General features: G+C 40.2%; 1 protein-coding gene across 2 annotated transcripts in view; it reads right to left on the bottom strand.

The window, feature by feature from the left end:
- The window catches only part of dnah9 (dynein, axonemal, heavy chain 9), a 198,962-nt gene that overhangs the window by 23,099 nt on the left and 152,874 nt on the right, over positions 1-22,989 (bottom strand). For both annotated transcript variants that reach the window (XM_026177431.1, XM_026177432.1), the window contains 4 exons: positions 19,665-19,892; positions 16,912-17,103; positions 16,592-16,783; positions 11,921-12,091 (listed from right to left, as the gene is read on the bottom strand). In XM_026177431.1, coding sequence (XP_026033216.1) covers positions 11,921-12,091; positions 16,592-16,783; positions 16,912-17,103; positions 19,665-19,892 — 783 coding nt within the window. The remainder of the gene's footprint in view (positions 1-11,920; positions 12,092-16,591; positions 16,784-16,911; positions 17,104-19,664; positions 19,893-22,989) is intronic.

Below are 22,989 nucleotides of genomic sequence, written 5' to 3'. Positions count from 1 at the left end.
CACAGTCACTAAGAAAACAACTGGTGAAGCACTATGCTGTAATGGATCAGATCCTGAAAACCACAAAAGTGATCACACATTCACGATCATCACGAGCATGTTATTCTTTGGTTTGGTTTGCCACACCGACTTTGTCCCCTATGGTGATACTAACAATCCAGAGATGTACATGTAATGTATCTAACTGTGATATATTTTTTCATAAGCCCATTCACAGGACTACATACTAGATACACAATACAGTCATTAACTACTCCCATTTTTAACATTGTCAATACACAGTTTAGTCGACTGAATAATGGACAATACACATGTGAATGGGGCTTTATTGATCAATTTCACAACAACTGCCAGCAGTCAATTGTTTGGTTGGGGAATACCTGTTTTTCCTTTGCAATCCGTGGTTGTCAGATGGTTGCTGACCACTCTCTGGGCTGTGTGGCTTATTTAGCTATAGTTTAGTTTATAAATAGCTTCCATAACCACGTACTTTACAGGGCACTTTTATTTAAAGCAATTAATTTAAGCTTTTACTTTTTAATGGCTCAGTCATATTAGAGCAAAAATAGGATGAGAGTCTCTTTGTGAATAGGAAAGATTTATGCATATCAGATTAATAAATTGAACTTTTTGCATTGTACATCTGACCACAAGTAGTTGAGTCAACCAACTAAGGCCTTTTCATGCTTAACCTTGGGGTAGTCACTTTTAAGTTATCTTTAAACAATCTTCAAATAGTCCATCTTGGACTAACTGTAATCATTCTCAGACAGATTAGTCAAGGTCAACATATAATTGGCATTTATTTTCCAAAACTTCGCAATTAAGTCAGTCTGAACCGATGAGCTGAACCTGTCTGTGACATGCCTTTTTGCAGTAGGGGACTTGAGTAAGCCGGTTGCCAACTCGTCTTCTCATTATATTCCTATATAAAAGTTGGAATGCCATTTTTAAGCACCAACTATGTCACTATCTGTGAATGAATTTCTGATTCTAATCATCTGGGATTCTAAATGTAAGCAGTTAATGTGAATTCCTTTTTCATGTGAATTTCCGTGTATGTAAAAATCAACACATTTGCAATAGCTGGATTTGTACTTTTTGCCTATTTATTACAGTAACTGCTGTGTTATCATAAGCAGATAACATCTAATGAGACTGATTCTGTTTTTCTGTCATTTAATTGCTGTTGTGAGTCACCAAAATCACTTTGAAGATAGCAGCTGACTGTGAGTGGTCAAGGATCTGTCCCCCGTCTTCAAAGCAACCATATCAAAGGCAACAAAATCACAAGTTCATTGCACACAGTTGCAACAACTTTGGTCACGCTACAGTCTCCAACCACTGTTTCACTAGTGTGACTGTAGCAATCAAATACAGTAAAACAAACCAAAATAATTTATCTATCTATCTATCTATCTATCTATCTATTAGGGGTGCAACGATATTCGTATCGATATTGAACCGTTTGATACAGTGCTTTCGGTTCGGTACGCATATGTATCGAACAATACAACATTTGTAATTTATTTTATCAACTTTCCTTCTGACGATGCTGTCTGTGTGGAGCGCTCAGTGAATCTGCGTTCGACTACTCCGCCTAGGCTGCACTGTCGAGCGCAGATCCAATGTGCGCTCCACACAGACAGCATAGTCAGAAGGAAGAGCGCAGGGCAAGCTAGCGAGACAGAAGTTAAGCTCTCCTTGCAACATGGCAAATTGAACCTCCCCCACCCTCATTCAGATCTGGCGTTTGGAATTATTTTGGTTTTCATGTGACGTATGACCCTGAAGGTAAGCGCGTCATGGACTAAAGTAAAACAGTATGTTGGATGTGCCACACAATGCTCAATTACATGGGTGGGAGCTAGTGTGTTAGCGCAGTTAGCTCGTTAACGTGTTGGCCGTCTAGCCCCATGCACGGGGCTATCAGGGGTAGCTCGTTAACGGAGATTTGCCGTGTTGTGGCGTTAAGGTCATTTTAACGAGGTTAACCTGAAAGCACTAGTGGGAACACAACAAATATGACTGCACATTTACGCCGACATCATCCTAGTGCAAAGACAAAAACAACAAGCCTGCATGCTACAAACTTTACCCGAGTCATTTAGACAGCCGTTAGCACATGATTCTCCTTATGGGGACCTGATATGTTTAATATGCTGCTGAGAATATAGCCCAGAAGAAGCGGATAGTATAACTTTTATTTTGGAAAGAGCCATTTCTCTGTAATAAACTCTCTTTTCCAAAGATGAGTGATTCCTCAATCAGATACAGGGCTCGCAAAATCGCTAGCCCGACGTCCTGGGGCTAGCGATTTTTCCAGTCGGGCTACCAAAATCTATCTCTTCCCTGCCTGTCCGGCTATTGTAGGAAGGAAAAATATATGTCAATGCTTTTGCATTCTTTTGGAAATGTAGCTGAGTAATTATGTCATTGGCATCGGTGAGCCACTGTCAATATGTGACATATTGAAATCGCGTTTGAATTTTTTTTTGCTTTCACTTTGCAATCGCGTGAACTGTGTATAGAGAGCGACAGTACTGATTGGTGAGTGATGATAATTTGTGCACCAATTCCTCTGACATCGTCTTATCAATCGTTAGCTTACTATGCAAACATGACAAGTGAAATCTCCCGCAGCAAGCTTAAACATGTGAGAGGTTGATCGCGCAGAGAATCGCTGAGCTTATGTGAGTGCGTGTGTAAAAGCAGCAGGATATATATTTTAGTTCTGCTGAGCCAAATAAGACAGGTCAGGGTGAAGAAGTGACAGCCAAAGAAAAGCTTACCACAAAACAGAAAAGTTATGACAAATCAGACTATAAGGCAAAAAGAAAGTGCAGCTTTATGGTTTCATGGACAAAAGAATTTCTGTGGCTGGATATGATGAGCTAAATAACCAGGGGTGCACATAAGTGGTCCGCAGGTGCGCATTCGCTGTCAAAATAAAAAACACGCACAAGGGTTAGGGTTAAATTTAAAAACTGTACTTTTGAGTTAAAATCTATATTTATAATTTTAATAAATGACAAATTAAAAAGGCATGAACATTTTATTTTATATCGAAAAAATATCGAACCGTGACACCAAAGTATCGAACCGAACCGAACCGTGAATTTTGTGTATCGTTGCACCCCTAATATATATATATATATATATATATATATATATATATACATACATATATATATATATATACATATATATATATATATATGTATATATATACATATATATATATATATATGTATATATATATATATATATATATATATATATATATATGTATATATATATATATATACATATATATATACATATATATATGTATATATATATATATATATATATATATATATATGTATATATATATATATATATATATATATACGTATATATATATATATATATACATACATATATATATACATATACATACATATATATATACATATACATACATATATATATATATACATATACATATATATACATATATATATATATATACATATATACATATATATATACATATACATATATATATACATATATATATATATATATATATATATATATATATATATATATATATATATATATTTTTTTTTTTTTTTTTTTTTTTTTTTTTAATTTTTAAATTTTTTTTTTTTACTGTATTCTATTTATTCGTCTAGTGGAGTACTTTGACTGTACTGAGTTCTTCTGCCTTGTTTTCTCATCATATTTTTATCATTTGTCTTTACTGTTTCCCAATTTCTGGCATATCTTATCTTATTTGGATGAATATACCAACATACATACTTGTATAGTGTTTTCTCTACTCCAACTCAAAGCAATTTTTACAACAACTTTCATTCGTCCAAAAACACAAACATTCATATAAACTCATTTTCTAAGAGTCTTCTCTAACACACACACACAAACACACACGCACACACACTCTACTCCTGAACCACAGCCACTCTCAGTTATATAAAAACAAATTATTCATTCTTTTTTAAAGGAGGAGAAAAAAATCAGGGTAACTTTTACTGCATCTTTTTTTAACAAAGCTAACACTTCCAGATCATGATATAAGAAAAGTGACACTTGCTCCATAGAGGGAGTGCAGAAAGCTGCACTCTCTGACAGAATATTTGTTTTAGCTTTTACACTCATATAAACTTTATTTCACAGCAGTACTGAACCAAAAAATGCACCACAAAATGCCATCCTTGTAAAACTCACCCTAGGTGTTTTCAAAGCCCCAAACAGTTGGTCACAATTTATTTTCAATTGGCCATGCAGGAGCCACAGAAAATGTCACCCGTTGTCATCACACATTTAAGTTTTGGGGATCTCGCTTAGAGTTTCGTGTGAGACTTACTAAGGCCCTGGTTCATATATCTGCCTGGGATATCTACCGTACACAAGGGCAGAAAATCACATCAAAATCAAAATCTGAGTTTAAATGCTACCATTCCCATATACCCATGAATATAACTGACCTGCTTGTAGCGTTGTCATAACAAATATACACTATGCAGAAAAACACTGCTTAAACCTAATTCACATTTTACTGAAGATGGTAATGGTACCAAATATGTCAGGCCAGTCTTTGAGGGAGAATGTGTGTCAAATAATAAAACTGGAGATATGGTGCAGGCACAAAACACATGGAATATTAAAATGAAATAATTTTCGTAGGCACCACACAGGAAGGGGGAATCAGTTTTTGATTCTCTGCTGAATTTCTAAATTTGCTCACTTACAAAGAAATGAACAGTTTCTAATTTTTAACATACTTCAAATGGAGAGACACAAAATCAGCCAACAAACAGAAAAATCAGTATTTGATCTCCAAACAAAACAAAACTTAGTACTTGATTGAGAAAACATTGTTGCCAAGCACAGCGGCAAGAGGTTTCCTGCAGTTGTTCACTGGGTTTGCACACATCTCATGAAGTATTTTGGCCCACTCTTTACAGAAACTCTAGATTATTTAGGTTTCTTGGGTGCTGCTTGGAAACTGAGGTCTGGAGACCAGCTAAGGCCACTCATTGACCTTGATATGCTTTTTCTGCAGTCACGTCTTTGTTGCCTGAACAATATGTTTTGGGTCATTTTCATCCTGGAAGATCCTGTGTAGGATATGTGTTAAATGCTTTTGAATTTCCCCAAAAATTCAGTTTACCCGTGCGGCAAAGAAGCTAGCTGGATAGAGAAAGTCCTTTTTTCGGCAAGAATAATAAGAGTGATACTGTATTCCAGAGGCCGTGAGCCAACGTGAGCACTGTGAAGCCCCGTGTAGCATTTGTTGCTTCGCATGGTAAGTCCCAGGCAGCACACGTGCGCTAGCATAGCATGCTACTTGCCGCTAGCTCCGATGCTAACTTCCGTTAGCCATTTTGCAATGAAAGTGCCTTTTCCGAGGCTAAAGCAATTAGCACTGAGTCTGCTGCACTTTATATGAGATGTTCTTTAAAGGTTTATGTCACATTACTGTGGTATTGATGTATAATGTATGGTGTTGTGCGATGTTATGTTAGCACATGTTCCCTTTTCTCATGGTGCTAATTATAGTTCTGCACACTAAGTATTAGCAATGTGAAATTAAGTGCCTTCACCTGCACTTTACTTAGCTGAAACTTGATAAGTCTCAAGCCAATGTGTATTGTTTTAAATGTGTGTTTCCTATGCACTTTTTCCCTTTGAAATGAGAATAATTTGTTGTACAACATAGAATATTTTGAAAGAAATTTAGAAGCACTACAAGCAACCAGTAGTAATAATAAGTTACAGGCATGATAGCTTAAATGTTGAACTACTGTGTTCTGGCCTGGTCCCCAGGTCAGGTTTTTTCCTTTGCTTATTTGGATTGGATTGGTTTTGAGGACCTGAGAAGAATTGAGGATCCCTTTTCCAGTACTGGATGGCGAGCCCAGCCCAAAGAGCCGGATGAACTGGTAGATTGTAACCCGACTGGTTACAAACACACTGAATGACTACTGAACATTGAAAGACTGAAATTGACTTTAAAAAAGACACAAAAGACAATATATCCTTAGGTCGACCATTTGTGGGGTTTATTTTATTTTGTTTTCAAGAAGAGCGCTCTACTTTTGTTAAATGTGCACAACTTTAATAATTGCTAATAAATGCAATTGTGTTTTCTACACCTACTGTGTACAAGTCCTCTGTTGTCATACACCCTTGGCTCCTACGAATCTAGAACCTGTCTGATCTGGTCCATATTTCCCTTCTGTCCTCGTACTGTGGTTAAAGGTAATTATACTGCCGTACTACAGGCAAAGAAGGCAAGAAGTAGCACTAACAGGCCTAGTATTGCACCACCAGTGTTACACGTGCATGTGTACCCCAGTCACAGCTCCTTTCAGCATGGCGGGAGATTGCAGATGTTACAGCAATTTGCAGTAAAGAGCCCAGAGATCCAGTGCTGTCTCCTGCCTCTTATTCATTCGCCAGACCACAACACATCAATAGGCATAACACACACAAATGGGTTACACATGCACAAGGCATATTCAGTATTTTGGCTCAGCAAAGAAGGTTCTCATCCAAGATTTTGCAGTACATTGCCCGATCCATTAAGGCAGCGGTCCCCAACCTTCTTTGCACCACCAACTGGTTTAATATCAGACAATATTTTTACGGACTGGCCTTTAAAATGTCACAGATAAATACAACAAAATAAAATGACAAGACAAGACAAAAACTGTGGTATTTTGTAAATATAATAATAATAAACGCAAATTCACTGTATAACTGTGCAACTTTATTAGCACCGTCCTCCTGAAATGCGCCAACAGCATTGAGAGTGACATCCTCCTCTCTGCCCCTTAATGCTCTCTGGTTGCTATGGTAACGTGTAAATATTTCTTTCAAAATAAGACACAAAACTACAAAGAGTTGGGAATCGCTGCATTAAGCCATAGTGTGTTACCAGTTGCGTTCTTGGTGACTGTGCTCCAAAGTGCCCTCAGATCATTAACAAGCTTCTCCCATGTAGTTTTGGGCTCATCCACCACCACTCCAACGATCCTCCTCACCTCATGAGGATCTGTTAATATTTAGCTGAATATATGTATATGATGTTTATATGGTTATTGGGGCGACCGTGGCTCAGGGGGGTTGGGAAGCGTATCTGTCGCCGGTTCGATCCCTGGGCTCTCTGTCCTGGTCGTTGTGTCCTTGGGCAAGACACTTTACCCTACTGCCTACTGGTGTTGGCCAGAGGGGCCGATGGCGCTAAATGGCAGCCTCGCTTCTGTCAGTCTGCCCCAGGGCAGCTGTGGCTACAACCGTAGCTGCCTCCACCAGTGTATGAATGCAAGAGTGAATGAATAGTGGTATTGTAAAGCGCTTTGGGTGCCTTGAAAAGTGCTATATAAATCCAATCCATTATTATTATTATGGTATGGACACTTTCTGACAGACAACAGAGCCCTGTAGTTTGAAGCAGGATTTGAGCAAAACTTGAGGGCTAACTCTGTCGTTTAAAGCTTTCAATATTAAAATATTGTACAGTCTTTTCCTCTTACACACAGTCACACTCTGCTGTTTGAGTTGCTTTCAGCTTGTGTGTAACTTCTTTATCTTTTCACAGCATAGTTTTTATCATTATTTCTTACATCACTCCCTTGCCAGCACACCTGCCCATTTTTCTGATTGATCAAATACCCACAATACCCCCCGTTTCATGTAAATGTACTCACAGATAGACTTGAAAACTCGTGGTTGGTCTATCCGGCTGAACACCATCTTCTTGTGCCCGCTTAGCCTGATGTCAGTGTAATATGATGTAATTGAAGAAAAATAATGGATATCTTGGGTATGTTTGGTATGTTGAACTTGCTAGTACAGGTCACTAGAGTTAATGAATATGTGTATTCCTTCCTCCCTGCCCTGATCACAAAGGTCATCACAGAACAGATCCAGGCTGATTCCTAATTTTAAAATCAAAAGTAATACCAGGTGAAAATGAATCTGTCAGTTCAGACTAAGAACATCAATTTTTGGCAGAAGATCAGGAGAAATGACAAAAGTAAAGAAAATCTTTGGAGGAAGTTAAAGCAAGTCAAACTAAGCAATGAGTATAAGTAAGAAACTCCTGAAAATGCAAGAGCATTAATCAGCAAGTAGGAAAAAACATGCTGAAATCAGATCAAATCTTTCTGCAAGTCCTTGTGTGCCAATTAAAGAGATTTTATACAGCCTAAAGTACTTCCCCATCAGAGCTCAATTTCTTAGTCCATTATTCAACTAGTTAATCATCACAAAATTAATTTGCAACTATTTCATATCTCACTGCAAGAAAAATGGTGCTGGTTAGTTTATCAGATATGATTATCAGTTGCCAAAGAATCAGGATACATCAGCTTTGGGAAAGTAGAGGCGGGATGTTACATTTTCAAGACAAATACATTGGTCTGGTTTTTCTTGGGTGTTGCCAGCTCCTATAGTTCAAATGAAATAAAATCTTACTGCTACTGCAAATAATATTTCATTACTATGAGATTTCTGGATTTTCAGAGTATCTGGTCACGTCTCAAGACATGATAAACAGCGGAGCCCCTTTTCTGTGAGGGGATGAGCTTATGCTGTGGGTGACCTCAGGGCCCCTGTTTGGTGGTTTCATTTAAATGTTTTCAAAATGAACTAATATTTTTATTAATGGGATCATTCTATTTACATACAATAAATTTAAAATATCGTAAACTTAGATCTACATTTCCTGAAATATTGTTTCTGCATGTAGAAAACCTGGTTTCCCCATTTCTTATTATGTCATATATTATATTATATAATAGTGGTCACATGGGCAGAAACGTCTAAGGACGGTACAAGACACGAGGCATATTATTTGTTAGGAAAATCCACTAAAATGCCAAAATGCTATACAAACACAACACAGCCTTTAACAACAATACCAAATGGTTGAGTTATTAATAAAAAAAAAAACAACAACTCACAAATAAACCACCATACAGTTGATACAGGTTTAGGTTGTATGTTATCTATACAATCAAAGCCCATTTTTTGCACCAGGTCGTAAAACTCTGGGACTGACTCACTTTCAGAGCCTTAGACTCAAGTAACCATTAAAGTATCTGAAATTTGTCACTTTATGTTTAGCTTCATTTTTCAGCACTAGAGCTGTTTTTCGCTCGGTTCTGACAAAACACAACATCTCACCAATTTTTTTTACCCTATGACATCTTCACACTGTTGCCTGACAGCAAGAAGGTCCTGGGTTTGAATGCTGAGGCATTTCTGTGTGGAGTTTGCATGTTCTCCCCGTGCCTCTGTGGGTTCTGTCCAGGTGCTCTGGCTTCCTCCCACAGTCCAAAGACATGCAGTTAGTGAGTTTGGGTTCGTTGGGAATTTTAAATGGACCATAGGTGTGAAAGGTTGTCTGTGCCTCTGTGTTAGCCCTTTGACAGTTAAGAGTGCACCCTGCCTCTTACCCTATGGCAGCTGGGATAGGTTCCAGCCCTCCCATGGCCCTGAATTGGATAAGTGGATGGATGGATCCTGACATGAGGTCAGTAACCATTAGATAAATCCACTCTTTATGATCTGTATGCTAGTGGTCATTTTAAAAAAATAATTTTAATCATTTGATAGATATTGATCCTCAAAGAAAGTTACGTCCTGACAGAGCCCTAATGATGTTTGCGGTGTCACTACCTCTGGTCCAAAGTGCTTTCTATATTTCTGGCTCCAGCTGGATAAAGATGGGATCAACTGTAGAGTCAAAGGAGCTTGCAAAGAAAAGCGTCTGGACTTCTTTAAGTTACTTGAAGACGTTTCACCTCTCATCCGAGAAGCTTCTTCAGTTCTGAGGTCAAATGGTGGAGAGTCCCAGATATAAACCCAGTGGGAGTTTCCCCCCACAGAGGGACAAAAGGACCCCCTGATGATCCTCTAATCGCCTGAGCCAAGGTGTGAAACTGGGTGTGGGTCCCAATCAGCCAGAGTTTCGGGTGAGTTCATTGTGAAACCTGGCCCCACCTTATCATGCGAATTCCTGAGATCAGATGGCCCAGGATGTGAGTGGGCTTTAAGGCGTCTGGGAAGGGATCTCAAAACTGGATTATAGATGGCAGAGAGTTGGTGTCGTAAACCCCCGCCTCTGTTCAAAGATGGTCGCTCACAGTGGACATAGGTGGCTTCTTTCACTCCTCTTTCAAACCATCTGTCCTCTCTGTCCAAAATGTGAACATTGCCATCCTCGAAAGAGTGTCCTTTATCCTTAAGATGCAGATGGACTGCTGAGTCTTGTCCTGTGGAGGTGGCTCTTCTGTGTTGTGCCATGCACTTGTGAAGTGGCTGTTTGGTCTCTCCAATGTAGAGGTCTGGGCATTCCTCGCTGCACTGTACAGCATACACCACATTGTTAAGTTTGTGTTTTGGCGTTTTGTCTTTCGGGTGAACCAGTTTTTGTCTGAGCGTGTTGCTGGGTCTGAAATGCACTGGGATGTCATGCTTGGAGAAAACTCTCCTGAGTTTTTCTGATACACCGGCTACATAGGGGATGACAATGTTGTTGCGTCTGTCTTTCTTATCCTCCCTCGCTGGTGTCTGATCTTCTTTTCTGTGCCTCTTTGCTGACTTTAAGAACGCCCAGTTAGGATAGCCGCACGTTTTGAGTGCTTCGTGCTTCCTTTACATGTGTGTGTTCCTTCTTTTTTCCTTCAGGCTTAGAGGGAACATGTTCTGCCCGGTGGTGTAGGGTCCTAGACAGGCGCAACAACATTGTCATTCCCTATGTAGCTGGTGTATCAGAAAAACTCAGGAGAGTTTTCTCCAAGCATGACATCCCAGTGCATTTCAGACCCAGCAACACGCTCAGACAAAAACTGGTTCACCCGAAAGACAAAACGCCAAAACACAAACTTAACAATGTGGTGTATGCTGTACAGTGCAGCGAGGAATGCCCAGACCTCTACATTGGAGAGACCAAACAGCCACTTCACAAGCGCATGGCACAACACAGAAGAGCCACCTCCACAGGACAAGACTCAGCAGTCCATCTGCATCTTAAGGATAAAGGTCACTCTTTCGAGAATGGCAATGTTCACATTTTGGACAGAGAGGACAGATGGTTTGAAAGAGGAGTGAAAGAAGCCACCTATGTCCACTGTGAGCGACCATCTTTGAACAGAGGCGGGGGTTTACGACACCAACTCTCTGCCATCTATAATCCAGTTTTGAGATCCCCTCCCAGACGCCTTAACGCCCACTCACATCCTGGGCCATCTGATCTCAGGAATTCGCATGATATGGTGGGGCCAGGTTTCACAATGAACTCACCTGAAACTCTGGCTGATTGGGACCCACACCCAGTTTCACACCTTGGCTCAGGCGATTAGAGGATCATCAGGGGGTCCTTTTGTCCCTCTGTGGGGGGTCACTCCCACTAGGTTTATATCTGGGACTCTCCACCATTTGACCTCAGAACTGAAGAAGCTTCTCGGATGAGAGGTGAAACGTCTTCAAGTAACTTAAAGAAGTCCAGACGCTTTTCTTTGCAAGCTCCTTTGACTACGATGACCTGGATGACTGAGAACCTTTATAGACAGATCAACTGTAGAGGGGTTCTCAAGATTTCAGTTCAGCCCAGTTAAAACCAATGGGTGACGATCTTTGTATACAATCTATGTACTACACAAATGGATTCTTAGACACGCTGTAATTAGAGCTCACTAGTGACAGTCCTTGACTTTTATTTATTAGCTTAATTTGCCGATGGTTCAATAGGACTGCGATGCGTCAAGCTGACAGTGGATTTTCAGAGCACTATCTTATGGTTCCCAATGCAACCTAATTACTAATAACTACATTTAAATACAAGGTACTTTGCAAACTTTGCCTATCTTACTAAACTGTAAAAAACAAATTAAGCATTTACCTTCTCTTCACACGTCGTCCCGCTTCCCTCACCCACTCCTCTGTCCCTCGGCTGCATTTCCAGGATAGTGCGGAAAAGTGTCTCTGAGGTTTGTGTAAGGAAGCCAATCTCAGCATTGGGGTGAAGGCCATACAAATAAGGGGACTCAGGAGGAAGGTTGTCATCGATGTACTGGAGCAGGAAAAAGTCAGAACTTTATCAGAATCAGTCAGAAAGTATTGTTTTCTTTTAAGATTAACTAACCCTAATTTACACTTAGATTCTTTTTCATTCTTTTGTATATAACAAAATGGAAATTTGCAACTCAATTGCTTCCTGTCTAGAAAGTACCATCACTTTTTTCTCCACTCTGGTGTTTCTTTTGAAGTACTGCTGACAAAGGACAAGAATGGAGCCATATAAATGGTGAGATATTTCTGGGGGAGATTCAAACACTCTGGATCAATTGACAGACTGTTAATGACCATAACAAGGGAAAGGAAATGTGACATTTTCCATCTGCTGGTCCATAATGAATATCAATATGCTTTTAAGTCAGTACAGATGAAAGTGAAAACTCAACTGAAGAGGGGGGCTTTTGTGGGGCACTTAAATAAAAAAAAAAGTTCTTCTAATCAAGTCCTGATGAAAGTCTTGATGGAAAATATACTGGCCTTTAATACAGAAACACTTTGTAGTCAGCTGTTTTGAGATAGCCTCAGTACTTTTTGGCTAACATTTACTCACCGAGTACACCTGTATGTTGTTGAAAGTGGAGGAGAACTGCTGACTCGCTGGCTTTTTCTTTGTGCTTGGTCCACCTGTCTCCTCTCTTATACAGTAGGTTTGTTTTAGATGGTAGGAGATGGCCCAACAGACCTCCAACAACACAAAGGTCTTTAAAGCCTTTGTTCTTTGGACAAATTTAAACAGCTAAAAACTCAGTTACCACCACCTAGTCAGGCTAACTGCAAAAAAACTCTCCACTCCCTGTGGGAGTCCCCTGTGCTCCCCTGTGCTCTTGTGCTCACAAGAGCAATGACAATTCGTGGTTCACATGCAGTAAATGTGAACTGCATAAATGCTGAAGGGAAATGTCACGCTGGTTTGTGCCGTCAAAGACTGAAGATAAATTCTAAAGCAACCTGAACATACTTGGCCTTGCTTGTGAAGTCTGTAGGATTTTACCCTATCAATAGAGTTTAGTGTTAAATGACAAGTAACAGACAGGAAACACGGTGAGGTCAAGTGAGGGGAAGCAGTAACGTGATAATGCTTGGAGCTGTCACAGTCTGGTTTCATCATGTCCATGTCAACATTATTAACGGTGATCACACAGGGAATGGGCAAATGTACAATATGTTGCAGGTTTATTCGAAGAGTCTTAAATGTGTAACTAAGATAGCACTGCAGTGACCCAGTAAAAGAATTCCTGGGTTTAATCTGAGTCATATAAAGAATTTGACTGAAGAATATTAACATCATTACAGTTTTCCAAAGCTTACCATTTTCTCTGTATGCGGATTAACACTATAATGTCATCAAATTGTTAAACTTCTGATTTTTCAGAACAAGGTTGGATTGTTTGGATTCGTGGAGTTAAACCTAGCATTTGGATTGTAACTCCAAAAATAAAATAAAAGAACGGAATGTACAATATCTGTTACTTATGTTGCTTGTTAAGTTATGTTTGTGTTATTCCACAGCATGGCCTGGGATACTTTGTAAAATAATACGTTTACATTATAAACCTTAAGAGAAGCCCACAAAGGACGCTATTAGAAGTGACCGGAGGCTATAGAAGATCAACGATATTCAGTGAGTTCAGGCGACAACAATCAAAATAACTGCTTTTTCAATATTTCCTATAACACAAAGCCAAGCGCAAAATTAAAAAAGCAACAACACACAGATCTGTGGCCATGATCGCTCTTAGTTTTGTGGTTGTTATGATGGTGATTTTACATCAAACTTTAAACCTCAAATGTGTTTCTGAAGTTGAAAATATACAAAACTGTTTGGTCTGCATACAGTCTTGGATATCAGATCATTTTCAGCTTGGTCCTCCAGATCTTTGGAAACTGTTGCAAACACAGGAGTGTCTTTTATTATTGGATTTGCAGGACAGAGGTTTGGTTCCTGTTTTAATCATTGGAGAAACATCAGTAAACTCTGATTTATTGCATCAAAATCTGAGATTGAGATTGTTATTCATGATTTTATTTCATCTTGCCTTGATTGCTGTAACTCAATTTTAACTTGTCACAATAAAACCTCCCTGGATGTCTGTGCAGGTTCTCAGTCACCCAGGTCCTGGTAATCTAAAGAGCCACACCCTTTTTCACATGTCAGCTCATGTGATGAGGGTCAACGACTCTCTTAACAGACAACTCCTGCTAGGGCCAAAATATCTGGGACTCTACACCATTAACAGATGAAGCCTCTCGGATAAGAGGTGAAATTTATTCAAGAAACTTGACAAGTCCAGTTGGTTTTTATTTCCAAGCTCCTTAGATTACCTCCCATGTCACACCTCCACTGATGTCACTGCACTGGCTCCCCATCAAATTCAAAATTCAATTTAAAGTTGTGGTTTTCACCTGCATGGCCTCTGCATGGTGAATCACCAATGAACTCTGACAGCCATATGTCACCAGCACGACTCTATGGCCTTCTGATCAGAGGCTCGTTATCCAAACTAAAAAGCAAAGGTGACAGAACCTTTGCAGGTGTAGCTTCCACACTGTGGAACTCTCTGGCCTCCAGTCTATGATCTGTGAGTTCACTGGGCCTGTTTGAAAATAGATTGAAGAATTATCTTTTGTTGGTTTTATTTGATGTGAGGCAGCTTGTGATTTGTCTCATGAAAGATGTTATGTGTTATGTTATCTGTTATAGTTCAGCCTATGAACAACTGCTTTATGGCCCATTTACAGTTTACGGTTTGTGTTTCTATCCTTCAGTGAAATTAAATCACCATTTAGATAATTCAAGACCTTGTACAACCCAAGAAATAACATAACTACCATGTGATTTATACATAATATTACTGTGTTACTGAAAAATGGAAGGTGATTACACGTATCACGCCCAAGAATGCTCGTGGGCAGGTTTATTCAGTGTAGGTGTATTCAGTTCAATTTAATGCATTCACATAGCATCTCAAGGTTACCTTAAGATGCTTTTTATTCTAAACATACATATTGTAAACATACTACAATAATAGAGAAAAAAAACAACAACAATTGGTTGACCCACTATGAGCAAGCAATTGTCGACAATGGGAAGGAAAAACTCCCTTTTAGGAAGAAACCTCTGGAAGAACCAGGTTCAGGGAGGGGCAGCCATCTGTCGTGAGTGGGTGTCCCTCCCTGAGCCTCCCTGAGTGGGTCCCCAAAAGACAATGTGTATACAAACAAACTGTAATTCAATAAAGCTACCATTTCTCATTTCTTTGAATTTTACTCCTAAACTCCGTTTCTCTACTGTTTTGTTGCAGCTCGTGAACTGAGTGACAAAAAATAATATTTCTATTCTATTCTAGTATAAAAGTGCATTCTAATGAACAAACCTTAGTATTAGTGCTTCTGTCATCCCTTTGGTGTGCTATTGTCCCCACGACTTTCTTGTTTTTGCTTTTTTTTTTTAAATGTGACCTTCAGGACTTTACTCACCTTTATTGTAATTATTTGTTCTAAAGTTAAAAAGTCAAACAGTTGCTATAAATGGTTTCCAGTATTATTGTGTTTCCAGTAGTCAGTGACCACCAGACTGTGCAGTCACCTCGAATTATTGGATTCAAATCCAATTTTCCCATGGCTTTAAAGAACCAAATAAACTGGCTCAGCATTAGTTGAATGCAGATCACCCAGTGGATCTTGGATCATTTAAGCAACACATGAACAGCCTATCCTCTACTGAAGCCACAGAGGTTTGAGAAATAAGTGCTGGGAACGGACCGATGGTCAAATTAAGTCTACCATCATCAAAGGCATGCTTGTAGGACATCCATTCATATTGTGTTCTTTTACAGGAGCTGCAATTACTGACAAAAACCCTACAAAATGCTATTTTCCCAAAGTCTAGCAGCACACAGCTGTAGCTGCTGTCACCGACTGTTTTCTTATTTTTACTATTTTGTTGTTTGGAAACCTGCTTTATACTGTAAGCTCAATGACCCAACTGGTTTTATTTATTCTGACTTGCATACATTTTATGTTTCTTGGTTTGCTCACATTTAACTTTGCCAGTTAGACTTACTGGCAAACAGTTTCCACCCACAGAGCAGCTCCACCTCAGAGAAATATTTATGTAACTCAAACAACAATCTGTTATGTCCCAGGGACCCATATGGGAAGCATTTTATTGTTATTGATTTAGCATTGGATTGTACTACTCCACACTGTACATGGGGAATAATGATGGTGAAAACCTTTTAATTACAGTAATTCAGTTATGGCCACATTAATCCACCATTAATTTACTGGAGGCCACATAGACGCCCCTTGGGGACACATTGAAGAATACAATCTTAATATTTTTCTTGCACTGTAAGTGGGAGATACTATGCTTTTACATGGCTGATTCCACTAGGAGCTTCTGCTTTTAATTTTCTGTCGTGTCCTTTTTGTGGCTACATTATCTTTATTTAATGTTTCATGGCCTAAATGAGTCCAGTCTTATCTGCCTCACCTGGTGGTAGCTGTTGTAGTCCATGTTTCCAGGCAAGAGGAAACCAGGTGCTAGGTACAGCTCCCCCTCCATCATCTCGGGCTTAACAAACTCCTCCAGGTATGTGCGACACAGACGCCGGTCCCAGTCGTCTGTGATGTGACCACCATACATGATCTCACCGAATAGGTAGCGCAAATCATCGTACGGCACCTGGGGATTACAGAGCACGGGGATGTTGTTTTGCTGGAAAGTGGCCTTTGGTGTTTAGCTGAGGTCACCCGTGTTCGGATTTCCAATTAAGATAACAAACAGCAGGCTTTGTAAAGAAACATGTGTACCTTTGGATTTGCCTCCAGATAGTTGTAGAGGACGTTGACAGAAATGGTGAGGTCTCCGGTGTTAAAGGGGTATGATCTGTTCCAACCTTGAGGACCAAATTTCCTCCTCTCTGCCACCACCGCATGGAAGTAGCAAAGGGCAAACAAAATACTCTTAAACTCATTCTCCCTTGCGCACATTTCCAGCGTATCCTGAAACGCAAAAGAACAAAAAGCGGCATGTTCAAAGGGCATCTCGAACTGTTCGCACTGGAGTTATATCTGCATGTTATGGGTAAAAAGTTGTGGCAGGTAGCCCTGTGATCTGCAATATTTTGTCAGATCCCAGCAGTGCTTCATGGTAAAAGACAGACAATGAGAAGACTAGATGGCAATAAAACCAACGATGAGATTCCCTTTTTTAATTGTCACAACTTGTCAAGCGCTTTCAGCCTTCAACTATCTCATGGGCTCATTATTCAAGACAGGCAAATAAAAAAGTGGACATAAATGGCACTGTAATCTCAGGGGGGAGAGATAGTTAAATAAGCTTGCCAATAACCCCTATGGAAATAGGAAGGCTAAATTCTCTTTATTCTAACATGTGTCACCGAGTGCTACGGTGAAGGCCTTTTCGCTTCCGCTACTGCAGTGCCCAGGGGAGCTGACTCTGACGATTGCACAAGCAGAGCGCAGGCTGACTACCACACTCACAAACACATGCACGCACCCTTTTGGAGATTTAGTTAGTATTCTGTATGGTACTCCTCTGCTCAACACAGCTGAAAGAGATGCATAGCCCCTCTATTCATGACCCGTGGACTGGAGAAAATCGGCATGCTGTCCGATCGCAGAGAGACAAAGACGCATAAACACATGTCGAAGTCCTCGCACATGCAAGGGAACACAAACTTTGATATTTATGATTTGACAACAGTTTCAAGATTAACATCTGGGTATGCAAGAGTCTGAAAAAGCTGTGTAGTCTGATACTGTTAAAATGATTTCATCATTTAAATGATTAGCTTAGACAAACAGTAAATTCACAACAGCTTAGTTGTACCACCGTGCTGATATTACTACTCTAGCAGAGGCTGTTTAAAAGCTGTGATGCTGTATGCATTTGCCAGCGAATAGACCAAAAGAAAAGAAATGTCACTTCTCTGCCTTTTGCCGTGTAGATGGGCCATTACTGAGAGTTAGCCAAATATTGATTAACTTTCACTGAGTACACATGATTGGAATATTCTCTCATCTTCCCCTCAGTGGACCTCCCTGTAGCTCTGCATAAGGCAGGGCTCACAAGCATGATGCTCTTATCAGACAGATACACATCGGCAAACTAAGGATCATGGAAATGGACCGGGAGGAAACTGAGCACTCAGGTAATGGTGCAAAGGAAGATGCATTAGCAGCAAAGCACAGAGGTAATGGTAAAGCTTAGATAGAGACTAAGAACTGATAAGGTAAAGTAAAGCTAGGAGAGGCCACTGTAGCACCCTGATCCATTCTAACTATGGGGCTGGAGAATAGTCTGGGTAAGTGATATTGTCTGGATGTGTTCCAATAACTCACACAAACATCAGCAAATGGACTTTGCTGAGGTCTGTGCTCAAGTAATCCCTCTTTCTCACAGCAGAATGTAACCAAACTTTTAGCGTTAGCATGTGCGATGATCACATCTGTCCTCTTCAGGTCAGAAGCAATTCCAGGGTGAGTGAAAGGTGAAGCTGCCATCTGCTCGCTGCAAGACTTCTGCAAATTGGCAACTTGATGAGAAATCGGGAACTGACATGTTTTGTTTCAACTGCCACTCACAGCTAAAAGGAAAATGAGCATTCAGAGGTAGGTAGCATGTAAAATCCTAGAGAATCAAGAGAATCCTCAAAAGAATAGCCTACTAAGATCCTGTGGAACGGGCACTTGAACTGCTACAAAAAAATAGCTTTCTTTTCCTTAGTTGTAACCTCATGCTGCACTAGTGGGTGTAACTAAAAAGTTAATTAATAAAATGGTCACAGATCTCTCAGCTTTCTTTGCCAAGTTTCAATCAAATCACATTTTCTTTCTCTCTACTGGTTTATGACCCAGATTTAAGCCAGAAATACTCACATTAAAAACACAGTATTACGATGCAGCCCTTTAAATCATTCCAGACACAGCACAAAGGAATCTTTCTTCATTCATTTCATTCTTATCATGTATGCTTATTTAGCTGAAGTAAAGTTAAACAGGTCTACATTTGGGGTGGCTGTATCTCAGGAGGTAGAGCAGGTCATCTACTGATTGTAAGGTTAGCGGTTTGATCCCTAGCTCCTCCAGTCTGCATGCCAAGTATCTGTGGGCAAGATACTAACCCCAAGCTGCTCTCCGATGCATCCATCAGAGTATGAATGTTAGCTAGGAAGCACTAAAAGCTTAGAAGAAAGTGATTGGGTGAATGTGGTATGTTGTATAAAGTGCTATATAAGAATCAGTCCAATTTTAATTGGCACATCCAGCTGCCCTACACCAACATTAGTCTTATCTAGCCTTCCTTTAGCTACTACCTTTGCTTCTCTGCTGTAAATGTGGATTTTTTAGGGTAACTATGCTTAAAACCACAGTCTGCTGCTTCTGAAATAAAAGTTCATAGAAAAAGAAGCTAAAGAAGATTTCACATAATTACACACAATGTAACCATATAAAAACCTTTTGTGCTAAGTTGCTTTCCAGTGGTGAAGCGTAGGTAGGTAATAAAGGTAGAGCAGGTATTAAACCTGTAAGTGTGTTACCTGGTTGAAGTTGTCGAGGGCCTTGTGCAGGTTTGCGTGCATGCCAGTAGGTGGTTCATTGGTGATCTTGATGGAGGTCTCCAGGATACCCTGGGGGATGATGTGGCCCTCGCGGGTTGATGAGGGCTCCGCACTAATAAACACTCTGAAATTTTCATTGCTTCCATCTCCGTACTGCTCCAGAAGTTTCTCAAGGGTGCCCAGCCAACGAGCCACGAGGTGGATGTTCTACAAGGGGAAAGCCTGCTGTTAATCTGGCTCATTTTTATGCAAATCAGTTTTGCTTTTTTAAGTGTAGAAAACGCAATCTACACGGAGGTGAAGACTACAAAAGTCTGGGCTTTAATGGAGTGTACACAATACTTTAATACTCTGCTTGATGCTAATGCATCAAATATTGCCTATTTATGTATATTTGTTGTAATAACAACTAGCAAAAGGACCAATTAATATGTTTCATATTCCTCTCGCTTCACCGTGACTTTGATGTGGCACCAAATTAAATGGTACATAGCACATGAAACCCATTTCTAGGTTGCTGACATTGAACGACCATTCTCTGGCTTTACTTTACCATGACGTTTCTGCAATATCATCGCTCGGTGCGGTGCGGGCAGCAGGGCTGACTTGTACTATCACACAAGCATGGATGAGCTCAATTTTCCATCTCAACTGTCCTGACACTTACAGGATATCCCGTGAATGATAAGGAGTCAGCCAAACCCCCCAGATCTCACCACGCAGCACTGCCCATTCCCTAAATCTAATTACAGCACTAATAACTCCAGTCATTAATTCATAAGCCTCTTTACTTTCTCATTTCCCTTTGCACTCCACATTTAATCTTCCTTACGATGGCTGAAGTTTCCAAACGATGGGACACAGAAGGGAGCGGAACGTCGACTTTAGGGGGAGTCATTGAAAAATACAGGAGAAGAAACTTTTACATTCTGTGAGCAAGTGTCCAGAATGAGCTGGGAGCTGAGAAGGGGATAAGCTAGTTTTCTTCTCAGTGCCTTAGAGAATAATGAATGGTATACAAATTAAAAGTCTAAATTCAAGCACTTTTTCATCAAGCCAGAGTACAACCTTTCCTCTTGGCATGTAAATAGTTTGGCAATAAAGAGAGCCAACAGAAGAAGTGAGAGACTGCCTCAGAACTTGTCACTGTAATGAAACCATTCATCCTCTGGCTGCAAGGGGAAAGGAAGGGGGCGAAGAGACCGACAGACAAACAAACAAGACAGAGGGGCAGACGCGTTTTTATGGCTTTTTAATTAACTTTCAGGTGCGACATTTTTTGTTCCCTCAACGTCTTCTCGATAAGGGCCTCCCAGCCCTGGCAATGACTACGCTGATACTACATCAGAGAGTCACCTATTTACATAATAATATAAAAGTTGAATCCAAAACCCATTAGAAGACACCACTGGCAAGGTCTTTGATGCATTGCTACCAAACACAACCTGAGGGAAGGCACAATGGCACGTCCAACTGCACACGCTGGCTCACAGACAAGCAAACAGAAACACGAGCAGGTGCCCACACATAATCTTTCTATTTTACACGTAAAAAAACCCCTGTTGGTCAAGGAGCTGCAGCACTGCCGGGCTCCACACTGAGGAGGCGGCCCTGCGGTATCACAGCAGACTCTGAGTGACACTGGAACATCGTGAACAGGATGGAGGGACAAGCAGGACTGTCGACACACTGCAGGCACTGACAGCATGACACGCCCTTGAGACTAAATTTAAAAATAAAGGCATACATCCACCAATGCCAAAAGATACATATTTATTTAGTGTAGGGTTTGGAGGTCTTTAAAGGTTCATAAATGGTCTATTTTTATGCCACTGCTATTATACACTGTAGAGTAATTTGTAGAGGTCATGTGATATGTCCACAACTTGCAGAATGAGAATTCCTGCAAATGTACTTATTTCACCTGACACAAATGTTATTATGCTGCCTTTTTCCTGCAGGACAATTAAAGCTGCATGTTAAACCTTATAAGAATTTGTCATCGTACAGGATCTGTATACCCATAACTACTGAAAAAAATGATCAATTTCTAGACATGGATTTCTATCTATGAAATCTTTGAAGGTGCAATATTCACCGGAAAAAACCCTTCTGCAGCCAGCAGCTCCTTCCAGTTTGCCACTGTATTGTAAAGACTACAAAATGTCACTTTAGATGTGTCACCCTTAACTTAAAAAAACATGCATGCATCATATTCTAAATGTAGCTGTAATTGTTTTTTATTTATTGCCATCTTTGTAAGACTTCATGACTGTAATATGAGAAATTTGTCATTGTGGGATTTATGAATCATTTCTTTCAGAAGTGAGGGGAGGACATCGTGATGAAATCGTTTCATCCAACTGTCTGCCCTCCAGAGACGTTTTTCTGTCACTAGCTCAAAATGGGTGGTTTTAAGATTAAAAGTGGCATTCGAAACAGACCAGCAAGTTCTGGCCACTCGATTTTGGCCTCCTGGCCAATGTAAGATCTTCAACTCCAATCTGCAAACACATACTCCCACCAAATGCATTGGACTGCTTTGAAGTTTCTGCTATTTTGTCTCTTGTGCCCATCTGAAAAGAAGATGCTGCTCTCCAATATAATTACCCAGCAGCAAAAGGGAATCTGCCATTAACATGATCCTGGACTGATGGAGCCAGGCTTAATAAAGGTGGAGTGGTGAATAGGTAGGAGGAGAACTGAGACAAGAAGGTCAAAGAGGGGGAATGAAGAGATAGCAGGTTAGCAGGAAAAGTGGGAGGATTGATAGGATGTTAGATGTGGTGGAGAAAATGATAAAAACCAAAGTATCAAAGTTACTTCACAGAATGAGAGAGTGGGCAGAGGAATAGAAAAGAGAAGATGGAGAAGATACGGATGGTTTAAGCAGGAGATAGATGGGAATATGTTACCTCCCCTCCCCTCCCTTCCCCTCCCCTCTTTTTTTCTTTCCCTCCCTGGCCAGTACCATAGGGGTGGCACTTGGTAGGCAGACAAACAGACAGATAAAGCGAGTAGGAGGTTTGTTGCCAGGGGGACAAGGCCTTTTTAAGCGTATCGATCGGGATTCTTATGCAAAGGTAATTAAACAACTGCTTGTCTGTGCTATCCTGGGTCTGGAGAGGAGAGTGATGCTGTCGCAACCTTCTCTCTCTTTTTTTGAAATCCAACAAGCTGTGTGAATTAAAAGAAATGGGTGTCCCACAGTGCCTGGTCTGTGGTTCATATCTGTCGATACTTCACATTAGAATTCCACCAAGGTTTCCACTTAAAATGCAAAAGCCAGCCTTGCCCTCCAGAT

The sequence above is a fragment of the Astatotilapia calliptera genome, chromosome 8 (genome assembly GCF_900246225.1).
Source record: "Astatotilapia calliptera chromosome 8, fAstCal1.2, whole genome shotgun sequence".
Classification (NCBI taxonomy): domain Eukaryota; kingdom Metazoa; phylum Chordata; class Actinopteri; order Cichliformes; family Cichlidae; genus Astatotilapia; species Astatotilapia calliptera.
This window is presented reverse-complemented; position numbering and strand designations above follow the sequence as displayed.